This window comes from Nanorana parkeri, unplaced genomic scaffold (assembly GCF_000935625.1).
Source record: "Nanorana parkeri isolate BGI_ZX_2015 unplaced genomic scaffold, ASM93562v1 scaffold617, whole genome shotgun sequence".
Taxonomy (NCBI): Eukaryota; Metazoa; Chordata; class Amphibia; order Anura; family Dicroglossidae; genus Nanorana; species Nanorana parkeri.
In genome coordinates, this window is record NW_017306885.1 from 538,942 (window position 1) to 553,371 (window position 14,430).

General features: G+C 42.8%; 1 protein-coding gene across 1 annotated transcript in view; it reads left to right on the forward strand.

Moving 5' to 3' along the window:
• Window positions 1-7,054: 7,054 nt before the first annotated feature.
• The window catches only part of LOC108792229 (ethanolaminephosphotransferase 1-like), a gene marked incomplete at its 5' end in the record, with an annotated part of 28,204 nt that continues 20,828 nt past the window's right edge, over window positions 7,055-14,430 (forward strand). The window contains one exon of the mRNA XM_018562963.1: window positions 7,055-7,083. Within this exon, the coding sequence (XP_018418465.1) occupies window positions 7,055-7,083 (29 nt within the window). The remainder of the gene's footprint in view (window positions 7,084-14,430) is intronic.

The window sequence follows — 14,430 nt, forward strand, 5'->3', positions numbered from 1 at the left end:
CCGACATACTTTTTTTTTTATGGACTCCATACTGTCCCCATTGAGCATCCCCCCACATACTTTTTTTTTATGGACTCCATACTGTCCCCATTGAGCATCCCCCCACATACTTTTTATTACTATAATTTACAGGGCTTGAAAAGTAATTTGTCCCCTCGTCACGCCGATGCCGGACAAGTGACAGCGTGTGCCGGTTTAAATAGTAACTAGGGCGCACTGTGCAAGGGTTAATACATTTTTTTAGTGTGGAGTACTATGGAGGCAGGAGGGTACACAGGCGTCACACACAGACACAGATAGTACTATCAGTATATCACTCCCCTTCTTCTTCATCACTTCTGTACTGTATCTGTACTGTATCATGCAGTGATGAAGAAGAAGGGATGTGATATAATGACAGTGTCACACACAGCACAGTACCCGCAGGATCTCTGTCGGCCTCACACCTCATGTGTACTCCGGACCTCGGAAGCCCCTTCCGTCTCCTCACGGTCACACCTGCGTTGTGCCAGGCTGACTGCTGGGTAATGCAGTCCTCTGGCCGGCGGCAGCTCTCCTGCTCATTTTTTTACCTCTCAGGGAGATCACAGTGCTCCATCTGACAATGTTTTCATTTGCTTTCCACTCCAGGACACATCCATCTTTTTTAGGCATCATCCAAAGGTGACATTTACTTCCTGGACTTAGATGCTGGCCCAGAGATGGCACATGTAACTGGTGCCTGTGCAGTTCATGGCTGTGTTAATAAATGTCTGACAGATCACCCACTGCTATAGCCTCTCACCCTGTGACTTGCTACAATGTAAAAATATTGCAGGCTGATCATTAGGGGAAAGGAGACTAAGGAGCAAATACTTCTTTCTGCCTGCAGCAGGCTGATGCCATGATCTCAGTTGAGGCAGAGTAATTTGCCTAGAGCAGCAGACTGATGACATGATCTCAGTTGAGGCAGGGTCACTTGGCTGGAGAAGCAGACTGATGACATCATCTCAGTCGAGGCAGGGTCACTGGGCTGGAGCAGCAGACTGATGACATCATCTCAGTCGAGGCAGGGTCACCGGGCTGGAGCAGCAGACTGATGACATCCTCCCAGTCTAGGCAGAGTCACGGCTAGGGGAGCAGAATTATGACATCATCTCAGTCGAGGCAGGCTCACTTGGCTGGAGAAGCAGACTGATGACATCATCTCAGTCGAGGCAGGGTCACTTGGCTGGAGCAGCAGACTGATGACATCATCTCCATCGAGGCAGGGTCACTTGGCGGGAGCAGCAGACTGATGACATCATCCCAGTCTAGGCAGAGTCACGGCTAGGGGAGCAGACTGATGACATCATCTCAGTCGAGGCAGGGTCACTTGGCTGGAGCAGCAGACTGATTACATAATCTCAGTCCAGGGAGGATCACTTGGCTGGAGCAGAAGACTGATGACATCATCTCAGTCGAGGCAGGGTCACTTGGCTGGAGCAGCAGACTGATGACATCATGCCAGTCTAGGCAGAGTCACTGGGCTGGAGCAGCAGACTGATGACATCATCTCAGTCGAGGCAGGGTCACTGGGCTGGAGCAGCAGACTGATGACATCATCCCAGTCGAGGCAGAGTCACGGCTAGGGGAGCAGACTGATGACATCATCTCAGTCGAGGCAGGGTCACTTGGCTAGAGCAGCAGACTGATTACATAATCTCAGTCCAGGGAGGATCACTTGGCTGGAGCAGAAAACTGATGACATCATCTCAGTCGAGGCAGGGTCACTTGGCTGGAGCAGCAAACTGATGACATCATCCCAGTCTAGGCAGAGTCACTGAGCTGGAGGAGCAGACTGATGACATGATCTCAGACGAAGCAGGGTCACTTGGCTGGAGAAGCAGACTGATGACATCATCTCAGTCGAGGCAGGGTCACTGGGCTGGAGCAGCAGACTGATGACATCATCTCAGTCGAGGCAGGGTCACTGGGCTGGAGCAGCAGACTGATGACATCATCCCAGTCTAGGCAGAGTCACGGCTAGGGGAGCAGAATTATGACATCATCTCAGTCGAGGCAGGGTCACTTGGCTGGAGCAGCAGACTGATGACATCATGCCAGTCTAGGCAGAGTCACTGGGCTGGAGCAGCAGACTGATGACATCATCTCAGTCGAGGCAGGGTCACTGGGCTGGAGCAGCAGACTGATGACATCATCCCAGTCGAGGCAGAGTCACGGCTAGGGGAGCAGACTGATGACATCATCTCAGTCGAGGCAGGGTCACTTGGCTAGAGCAGCAGACTGATTACATAATCTCAGTCCAGGGAGGATCACTTAGCTGGAGCAGAAAAATGATGACATCATCTCAGTCGAGGCAGGGTCACTTGGCTGGAGCAGCAAACTGATGACATCATCCCAGTCTAGGCAGAGTCACTGAGCTGGAGGAGCAGACTGATGACATGATCTCAGACGAAGCAGGGTCACTTGGCTGGAGAAGCAGACTGATGACATCATCTCAGTCGAGGCAGGGTCACTGGGCTGGAGCAGCAGACTGATCTGATTACATAATCTCAGTCCAGGGAGGATCACTTGGCTGGAGCAGAAGACTGATGACATCATCTCAGCCTAGTCAGAGCCTCTTGGCTGGAGCAGAAGACTGATGACATCATCTCAGCCCAGGCAGAGTCACTTGGCTGGAGCAGTAGACTAATGACATCATCTCAGCCTAGGCACAGTCACTCGGCTGGAATTTAAGGACTGCTTTTTTAATGGTTAAGTTGTTGCTGTTTATTGGGAACGCCATGGATTTGTTCAAGCAGACTTGCAGACTTGCAAAGGTCCACTTTACAGTACACATAAACAAAATCATTCATGAAATAAAACTGACATGTTTTTACCTTCCATTCTGAATTGAACTCAATGGAATATTGGTTGTCAGACTACCAGCCTACCAAGTGGTACCTTTTTGAAAGAACCCCTTTAAACAAATGTTCCACCTGCAAAACCAGGATTAATCCAATCAATTGCCAATAAACACTGTAATGGAAAACCAAAAGGAAGGGAATCAGTCATAGAAACATACAGTATAGGCCTCTGCCATTGTGAAAAATGCTTATGTACAAAAATAGCTGTGTGGTTGTCATTTAAAAAATACTGTCAGTAGACATTTTTTAATGAAAAGATCAAGTGCTTCATGTATTATTCTAGTCATTGGCAGATAAAGCAAGGTGATACTTTGAATACCTGCCTCCCTGGGTAGTGACATCAAGAACTGTGCTCTCCACAGATAAGATAGCAGTACACAGACTGAAAAACACACGTACACTAACTGTTCTTATTGAACGGGTTGTTACACCACAGGAAGACCGTCATTCTGCTGCCCAAAGGAGAACTACTAGAGGGCAGGCATTGTGTGGGGACAGGAGAGCCGTATGAAAACTCTCTGAATAGACATCATGTGTAACTACCAGTATATCACCTCGGATCAACTTGCTGGCTTTGACAAGTACAAGGTAACCCTCAGTATTACACAGTATGCAGGTTATCTTTTGGCATTCATGCTATCAAGCCACTATTATGCTAAGGCTTATTATTATTCTAAATGATAATCATAAATTATATTGTATGATTTTAGTTGGTAAGTAATAAGAATTTTTAGTATTTATACAGCCTGCATGCTGAATAGTTTTAAATTATTTTATCATCACATATTACGGTAGATGGTGATTTAAAACCAAAACGACGATTGTTTTGTTTTTTTTAAAGTAACTCATGACATTTCAATAAAGTAAACAGTGTGATGTGCCGGTATGCTCATTAGCACAGTACTGTCATTTTTTATTCACTTTCGGTATTGCGGAAGGAGCAAACCTTAAAGAAAATGTGGATACAGCTTTGTTACAATGCATTCATTTATTTGCGGTGGAGGAATTCTCTGTGTGGCTTATTCCCTAACAAGATTCATTTGTGAATTATATCTATTTTGAACGAGGATTTGCTTTCAAAAATAGGGATGGGGCCTCTCATGGCAAGAACTAATAATGTTATAATGTGATGAACAACACTGTAACGGTTGCACTGAATTGTTATTGATTTTTTATCATTATCCCCAGAGGCATCGTTAAAATAAACATGTCAAAAAAAATTGTGCATTGAATAAAGAAATGCATGAGGTTACCTTCAGTGAACAACCCAGTAGATCCACAAATGGAGCACTTGGACTCTCCTCTCCCCCTCTTCAGTCTCTCTATTTTTCATTGAGTCCACCTATCACTTTAAAGCAGTAATGGGTAGAGGCGGTAAGTGTCAAATTTGACTTTTACAGGAAAAGTCAAGATTTACATATAGGTGTACGTTTAATAAACCGTGATAAAACTAGCTTTATCACGAGTTAACTTTACTCAGCAGATCTCTTTTTTTTTCTCGGCTGCACAGAGGCTGTTTAATAACCTGCGAAAAGAAAACGTATCACACGAAACAGCTGTGAAAGGCTGAGATAAGTCGTCAAGGTGATCAGTAGAGAAAGCAATGTGGGGAATGTATTCTTAACTGCACAATGACATCCTTTGTGATAATCTACAATCCTCCTGACAGGATCATAGTTTAATGTCTCTGGATCTCTTAGTTGTTTTAATATTTTACTTTTACTCAAGATAACCTCTATTTATGTTTTATCATATATGAATTTAAATTGTCCAGTTTTTATTTGATTTAACTGTTACAAGAGTCTTCTATGGAGATTGAAACAACACAGAGAATACCAGTCTCTGCAGATAATTATTCCAGCTGTTGAATCAAGCACATGTTGACCTCTTGAGGTCTAATTTTTTATGAGTATACTTGGTTACCCTTGGTTATGGTGGAACATCATTAATTTGAGCACAGTGGAGCTTGTTTACTATCTAAAGCAGGGGTAGCCAAACTTTGGCCCTCCAACTGTGGTGGGGAAAAAAATCCCATCATGCCTCTGGGAGTCCCATCTGTGGCTTTCAGAGGCCTGCAATGCCTCATGGGACTTGTAGTTTCCCCACAGCTGGAGGGCCAGAATTTGGCTACCCCTGATCTAAAGCATACATTTACCTCTTTGTGACAGAACAAGGTCTTTGACTTTGTTAGTGGAAGCGCTGCAATTACTTACAACTGATTTAATAACTGAATGTGTTAACTGTCACCAAAGATGCATTTTGGTGCAAAGATGATCAACGTGTGACCTATTGTACAGAATTATCTTAAAGCTAAATTCCAGGCAGATATAAAAGACACAAATTATTGCAGCTTTGTGCTCATTAAAGGATAAACCCACTTTTCCAGGTCAATCTTCACTTCCCCTTTAATATATTATGTGCTGCAGTGCAAGCAGCATGCTTATAGGAGGATAGAGCAAAGTGAAAGAGAGGTGAGCTCATTAGTGTGCTTCCTATTTCACTACCAAGTCACAGGGTGGGGAAGAGATCTGCAAGTGAAAGTGAATATGCAGCGAAGAAAGAGATGAAACAGCTTTCTTTCATCTATGTATTTAGCCGTTTCCCTAGAGTTCAGCTTTAATATCAAGAGTGTGGTTTTCCAGTTCTGGGATCATTTTCAGTTTCAGAACAATGTTTCAGTTGATATAACTTTATCACATTAGCATATAACAATTATTTGCACCTTATACAGTCTAGGTGAAAAGGTACTTATGATTAATTCACCAAATTTAGATCTTATTTCTTCTGTTGTCCTACTTTACAAGCTTGGCAGTTGGATTCTGTTGCATGATGACAGTGAACTGAAAGAAAAGATGGAAGTGAACATGACTATATGATAGGTTGTCTTGTAGTAAAGAGAGCTGCTAACTTGCACTGGGTACCGTATATACTCGAGTATAAGCCGTCCCGAATATAAGCCGAGGTACCTAATTTTAGCAAAAAAAAACTGGGAAAAAGTATTGACCCGAATATAAGCCGAGACATCAGAGGAGAAAGAAAATGAATGTGCTTATCTAAAGACTATAACATTCCATGTAGGTGTAATTCATTCAGAAATCAGATATAAGTGGTTTTACATCGGTGGCATAGCATAAAGGTGCCCATACACCTTACGATTATCGTACGATAATCGTATGTGATCGACTTTTCGTACGACAATCGTAACGTGTGAATAGAGTGCCCGACCGATAGTACTGTACAATCGTACGACTTTTGGCGGTCAAGCATGTTTGAAAACTTTGCTAGATCGTACGATTTTCGTAAGGTTGCTGGCGTTTCCGTCCGTCACAAGTCGTACGATCTACACTGCGCTTGCGCTAACGAAAATATGGCAAATCATTTACCGCATTTCGTCCAGGTGCTTTTCGTTAATTACGGCTAAATTAATCTTGCGATCATCGGGGCAGGATGGGGCCGTCGTACGAAAATCGTACGACGGTTCGATCATCGGCCGAAAAGTTTCGTCCGATAATCGTAAGGTGTATGGGCACCTTAATGGTTAGCAAGGACAGCACCCATCATTAGCACCTGCAATCATTTATGTATGATTATATGATGTATATATATGATTTTGTCTTACTATATTGTCACTATAAATCACATTACCATGGTGTTTTTTTTTGCCTTTAGCATTGTCTCACAAGATTCCATGTCAGTGTCTATTGTTCATAATGAAGAAATGTCAGGAGCCCTTGACTTGCAACGAATGGTAAATCAGGCTTACAGCAGATATCCCAAGTCTCCCACTATAAGATAACCTGAGTAAACCTTTCCAGGATCCCCTGCTATCTGCTGTTACCTGCTATCTGTATTTGTTTTTTATATTCTACCGGTGGCCGGCTGCAGAGAAAAAAAAAAAAAAATCAGATAGCAGGGGAATGAATAGCTAGGCTGCTATTGGCCATTTCAAATTGCAATAGCCAATAGCAGGCTGGCTATTGCACCCATCCACTGCTGTTGTTAATCAGCAGGGGTGGAACTGGAGCAGCAGTGGATGGGTATTATAGCCAACCTGCTATTGGCTGTTGCAATTTGAAATGGCCAATAGCAGCCTAGCTATTCATGCTATCTCTTGTTTTTTATTCTGACGGCGGCCGCTGCCAGAATAAAAAAAAAAACAAAACAATAGATATATAACAGGAGAAACATTAGCTCCTCTACTATCTGCTGATTTCCCTGCTATCTGCCAAATCCCCCTATCCGGGATGTGCTGTAAATGCTTTTAAAGCATCACCTATTTGAGTATGGCATTTTGTTGTTGCAGTTTCGCAGGCACTTGCTATTCAAAGGCTTGACATGTTTCTTATCTATCTACTCAACAAAATTTTTGCAAACAAAAGTGCATTATATTGTGTTTGTGTGCACTACATTTTTAGTATTAATGTCTTTTATACTGAAAATATACAGTATATGCTTGTTGAAGTAATGATTAAGAAGCGATATGAGAGGTGTAGGAAGCACAGAGCCACAGAATGAATGAAGCAGGGAGATGCTTATCAACATATATACAGCTGCCTCTCACATTGTAGATATACAGCTATGAGACTCCTGGCACAGGAAGCGTGCTGCTGTTTTTTAACCACTTGAAGACCAGGGTGTTTCACCCCCTTCCTGGCCAGGCCATTTTTCAGTATTCAGCGCTGTTGTACTTTGACTGACATTTATTCCGTCATGCAACGCCATACCAAAATTAATTTTATACCCTTTTTTGGAGACAGATAGAGCTTTCTTTTGGTGGCATTTAATCACCACTGGGGTTTTTATTTTTTACTATATAAAGGAAAAATTGCCGAAATTTAAAAAAAAAAAACAGTTTTCCCTATGTTAAGAAATGAAAAATTGCACATAAATTATCTTTCTTCATAAATTTAGGCCAAAACTTATTCTGCTACATGTCTTTGGTAAAAAAAAAAAATACGGGTATATTAAGTACAGTGTTTGAAAGTTATACAGTCCACAGACTACAGTATATATATTTGAAATGTATCAATCCTGGTGCCCTGACCGCTTATTGCAATTCTTGAGGCCCTATAATGCCTGGACAGTAGAAACACCCACAAAATGACCCCATTTTGGAAACCAGACACTTCAAGGCATGTATTAAGAGGCATGTTGAGTTTTTTGATGATTTAATTTTTTAGCCATTTTTTAGCCAGATATATCTTAGTAATTGACAACTATGTGAAGAAAAAATAATATTTTTTTACACAAAGCTATCAATTACTAAGATATAGCTAACACACAGCATAGGCATCGTTAGAATTACACCCAAAAACACATTCTGCTACTCCTCCTGAGTATGGGGATACCATGCATGTGAAACTTTTTAGCAGCGTAGCCGCATAGAAGCGAGCGCGATACGCTCACGAGCCGGGGGAGGGGCAGGACATCTCAAGACGCCCTCCCGCCCCTACAAGACTCCCGTCCGGCCGTCTACCAACGGCTGCGGACGAGAGGTGGTTAAGTTATGTTTTTCGAAGAAACTGCTTAGGCATAATTAACATTTTTAGATGTTTAAAGATACCACTTTTATACTTTCTGACAGGTAACTGCATTCACATTAATGCCTACCTAGAAAATAAAAGTTTAACATATTATCATATGAAAACAGTGTATAAAAACAAATTAAAAAGGGATGATGGTCCCTAAACTACAGCCTGCTGGCTGCGTTGAATGATTTGTGTCCCTGGGATGAGAAGGCCCTGCATGCAAAACAAGAAAAAAAAAGGTCACATCTTTCTGCCTTGAGGAAGGGACCCTGCGCGGCCCCGAAACGTCGGCTTTTTGGATCACTGTGACGTCTTGTCCAATAAAAAGGACATATTCATCTTTATTACTGAGTGCTGGTGATTTGCTTTTTTGTTCTGTGTTTGCACGGTGCCATCCGTGGTTATCATTACGAGCACCTCTTTGCTTATTGGCCGGGACTGCTGTGAGGTGTGCGGAGGGCTCCTCCATCGATCTGGCCCTGCATGCAAGACTTTCTCATGGCATACCTGGGGAGCCGCGTTGCAGAGTGTTGGTGGTTATCATGTGCTGGGACGCAAAGTGTTTCAACACTCAGTAATCTTTTTAGGTACTATTAGTCAGGGAGATCTTCTGCCCGATGGTACCTGTATAATCCCGGCAGTGATGTCAGAACAGAGAAGGATATGGTAGTAAGTTACCAGTGGATGTGTTCAGCATTGCAGCTATTACCATATTTTAAACATATACAATGATCAGCCATAACATTATGACCACCCGTCTAATATTGAGTGGGTTCCCCTTTTGCCACCAAAAAGAGCCCTGACCTGTCAAGGCATGGACTTCATTAGACCTCTAAAGGTATGCTGAGGTATTTGGGACCTCCATGGATCAGACTTGTTTTTCCAGCGCATCCCACAGATGCTCAATTGGGCCACTGCCATTAGGGAAGACCATTTCCATGAAGGGGTGTACTTGGTCAGCAACAATGTTTAGGTAGGTGGCGCTGTCAAAGTAGCATCCACAAGAATGGCAGGACCCAAGGTTTCCCAGCAGAACATTGCTCAAATCATCATGATGGCCCTGCCAGCTTGCCTTCTTCCCATAGTGCATCCTGGTGCCATCTCTGCCCCAGGTAAGCAACACACACGGGCCATCCACATGATGTACAAGAAAATGTGATTCATCAGCTGAGGCCACCTTCTTCTTACTCTGTGGTCCAGTTCTGATGCTCATGTGCCCATTGTAGGCATTTTGGTGATGGACAGGGGGCAGCATGTTAATGCTATGCAGCTTTATATGCAACAAATTGTGATGCACTGTGTGTTCAGACACCTCTATTGGAGCCAGCATTAACTTTTTCAGAAATTTGTGCTAAAGTAGCTCTTCTATTATTTATTACTGAGTGCTGGTGATTTGCTTTTTTGTTCTGTGTTTGCACGGTGCCATCCGTGGTTATCATTACGAGCACCTCTTTGCTTATTGGCCGGGACTGCTGTGAGGTGTGCGGAGGGCTCCTCCATCGATCTGGCCCTGCATGCAAGACTTTCTCATGGCATACCTGGGGAGCCGCGTTGCAGAGTGTTGGTGGTTATCATGTGCTGGGACGCAAAGTGTTTCAACACTCAGTAATCTTTTTAGGTACTATTAGTCAGGGAGATCTTCTGCCCGATGGTACCTGTATAATCCCGGCAGTGATGTCAGAACAGAGAAGGATATGGTAGTAAGTTACCAGTGGATGTGTTCAGCATTGCAGCTATTACCATATTTTAAACATATACAATGATCAGCCATAACATTATGACCACCCGTCTAATATTGAGTGGGTTCCCCTTTTGCCACCAAAAAGAGCCCTGACCTGTCAAGGCATGGACTTCATTAGACCTCTAAAGGTATGCTGAGGTATTTGGGACCTCCATGGATCAGACTTGTTTTTCCAGCGCATCCCACAGATGCTCAATTGGGCCACTGCCATTAGGGAAGACCATTTCCATGAAGGGGTGTACTTGGTCAGCAACAATGTTTAGGTAGGTGGCGCTGTCAAAGTAGCATCCACAAGAATGGCAGGACCCAAGGTTTCCCAGCAGAACATTGCTCAAATCATCATGATGGCCCTGCCAGCTTGCCTTCTTCCCATAGTGCATCCTGGTGCCATCTCTGCCCCAGGTAAGCAACACACACGGGCCATCCACATGATGTACAAGAAAATGTGATTCATCAGCTGAGGCCACCTTCTTCTTACTCTGTGGTCCAGTTCTGATGCTCATGTGCCCATTGTAGGCATTTTGGTGATGGACAGGGGGCAGCATGTTAATGCTATGCAGCTTTATATGCAACAAATTGTGATGCACTGTGTGTTCAGACACCTCTATTGGAGCCAGCATTAACTTTTTCAGAAATTTGTGCTAAAGTAGCTCTTCTATTGGATCAAACTACATGGGCCAGCCTTCACTCCCGACATGTATCAATGAACCTTGGCCACCCATGACCCCATCGCCGGTTTTCCTTCCCTGGACCACTTTTGGTCGGTCCTGGCCACTGCAGACTGGGAACATCCCACGAGAGCTGCAGTTTTGGAGTTGCTCTGACCCAGTCATCTAGACATCACAATTTGGCCTTTGTCAAAGTCACTCAAATCCTTATATTTGCCCATTTTTCCTGCTTCCAACACATCAACCTCATGAACAAAATGTTCACTTGCTGCCTATATATACCACCCACTTCCAGGTACCATTGTAATGAGATAATCAATGTTATTCACTTCACCTAACAGTGGCTATGTCATGGCTGATCAGTGTATATCCCTTATGATGTTTTTTTGCCCAGCAGGTGAAGTTACATTTTAAAGCTACACAGTGTGATGTCAGTGATATACAGTGATATTTTGTTATTTACAGGGCCTCATGAAGAAAACTTTCTGAAGGAACTGTTAGTTATCTCTACTACAGCTAAACATCCAAGCTTGTTCAATCCACACTGCAAGGGTTGTCTATAAAATAAAAGCTTTTCATTCAGACTCTCATATGTAAGGCCCATGTTGACTTTTAGGCTCTTTATCTTTAGTTTGTGTTTGGATCTGCAGTAGGCAAGTAAAAATGTGAATATTGTATACATGTTGGATGCAATAGTATGTTCTTATATATGTGTTCATTTTCTACTATATTGACCCCTTCTACCTATTTCTTATCTCATAACACTATAACCTGCTTGAATCAATAGACAGAGCTCTTGGGGAATGCAGTGGGTGGACACTTTTCCTCTGGCTAATGACAAGGACACTTGTTCTGCTAGTATCATTTATTGCCTTTTATCGCAGCATGTCTTGTTGCACCTCCTGGTACGTATGTCGGTTAATAGTAAACCTCACAGACCTAGCATCACAAGGCAAACATTCAGTATTATTGTTGCAGATAACACTATTGTTTCATATCTCTGATATGGAGAGCAGATGGTACAGCTGAACATAACCCTTACAGCTTTAAAGCATATCTAAACCCAAAAACTAAAATGTAAGTCGCTTACTGCACTATATCTACAGAGAAGCACCCTCAGCCTAGGCTGCTTTACTTATTTAGATTACAAACACCTCCCCTCTCCTCACTGCTATTACATAGGGGGTAGGTGTTCTGTAGTTCACAGAAGATAGCTTGGAAGTTTTAAGTGAAAATGTAGCCACCTTACTTTGCTTATCAGGTTAAACCCTTAAGGACCCTTTCGCTACCAGGGCCTTTTTTCCCGTTTTTTGCACACATGTTATAATCCACAACCCCCCAAAATTATATATTTTCTGAAAGCCAAGACCCTGTAGAATTAAATGGCAGCAGTTGCAAATTTTGATGTTGCAAGATATTAGAGCAAATCTTTATCAAACCCATAAATTTAGTGAAAAATGCTTTTAAGTTAAATTTAGTACCCTAAAACACAATATATTACCCATTTAAAAGATGAGGTTACAACGAGTAAATAGATACCCAACTTGCCCAGGTCAAAAATTGTACGCGTATGTGAAACAGCGACAAAATTCAGTACCCCAAAACATCCATAGACGATGCTTTAAGTGCCCCTACATGTCATCAGTTCAGAGATACGTATAAATATTGGCCCTAGAATTATTGCCCTCACTCTGGCGTGCGCAGGGATAACCAGCATGTGTAGCGCGATCGTCGTTTTTGTACGTAGGCACACCCATTTACGTGAATATGCGCGTGCTTGCAGGGGCGAGGGACTTTTAAAAACATTTTAATTATTTTTAAATGTATTTTATTTTTAAATTTATTTTGTAAAACTTTTTTTTTTAATTACTTTAATTGCTATTACATAGAGGGTCTTACAAGCCCCCCGTGTGATAGCATTTTGGTGGTGACAGGTCCTCTTTAAGGTGACAATGGGGGTCCAAAAGACCCCTACTATCACCTTTCCGCTTTAAATTAGAAGTGCAGTTTGCACTTCAATAGCTTATTGCTTGCCTTAAGGAGCCCATCACTGACAACTCAGGGACTGGAAGTGATGCAATCTGCATCTCTCCGGTCCCATAGAATGGAGAGGAGATCGGTGAATGGACGTTTGCCGCTCTCCTCCCAGCTTCCCGCCGACACCCTGGGCCCGCACTAGAGGCAGCAGAGCCCGGGAAAGACGGCGGTGGTATCAGGTGGGCAGGGGGCACTTTAATGGCCTGTAGAAGCGATCTGACAGCAGCTGAGCCTCCAGAATAATTTCTATTGTAAAACCGACAGCGGGCTTTACAATTGTAAACAGAGTGCCGGCGTCTGTTTAAAGGGGACGGCTGCCAATGACGTACTATGTACATCACTGGTCGCTAAGGGGTTAAAGAACCAGTTGCTCTTGAAACAGTGCCTTGTGAATTTTATAGGGTTTTATTCTATATTGGCATGATTTAAAAAAAAAATCAGATATTGACTGAAGTTTGCATCATAAGCCCTCTGTGCGGGAAACCACGCTAATGAAAAAAGTGTCATCCGTCGTCCCCTTGGATAAGTAGGGTAGAAAAATAAGCAGCCAAATCACTGCAGGTTTAAAGGAGAACTATGGGGTTCTATCTTTTTTTTAATGAATGCATTCCTTAGGCTAAATAAGTAAATGTAATTTACTGTAATTAGCCAAAATGCACAGGAAGGCTGTAAAACCTTATTTTAGGTGGTGGGCGGGGCTAAGCGCCGCAATGAGAAGACATCTCGACGTATCTGACGGGATCCTCCCCACTGATGACTGACAGTGATTCTTGAGAGCTGCTGCGCGTCCACGAATATATGGACATGCGCAGCAGCTCTCTCCTTACCTGCACGTCCCCGTGTGCCAGCTCCTCTCTCTCTCTCTTCAGCATTTACTACAAATCGGAAAGTCCATATATGGTAAATGATGTCACTGGAGATCCCTGCTGATCGGATCCGTAAATTACAGTAAATTACATTATTTACTTATTTAGCCTAAGGAATGCATTCATAAAAAAAAGATAGAACCCCATAGTTCTCCTTTAATGAGATGTCATCACAATGAGGGCAAACATGGTTACAGCCAAATGAAAAGGTATGTGAGCATGATAATGAGAAATAAGTGTTTACTTCAAATTCCTGAAAGTATTTCTAATGCCAAACTTTTTTATTTATTATTGTATAACCCTGGCCTTAGATACACTTAAAGTTCCACACTGAAATCACTGGGAGTCAGTGCACAGTTGTTCTTTTTAACCATTCCCTGACATTCAATCATTTGGCATAAGTCAACATTTCAACTACTACTGCACTTTTTTACCCCCTAAAAACACTATAGTAGCTCTGCCATCATCTGTATTTATACATTTTGCCTATCCAGATTTTTGTTTTTATTGATGTCAATGATCACCAAAGACCTAAAAGGGCTAACATCTATACATTCTATATCACAGTACTTCTAAGCAAGAGAAAAGAACAGGATGGAGAATTTGTGTCCTAAACTATTTACCATATTGGGCCTCATTTACTAAGAGAGACTTCAGACTGCCCGCTAGGGTGCTTAGGAATTTTTACTCCTGCACCATAGA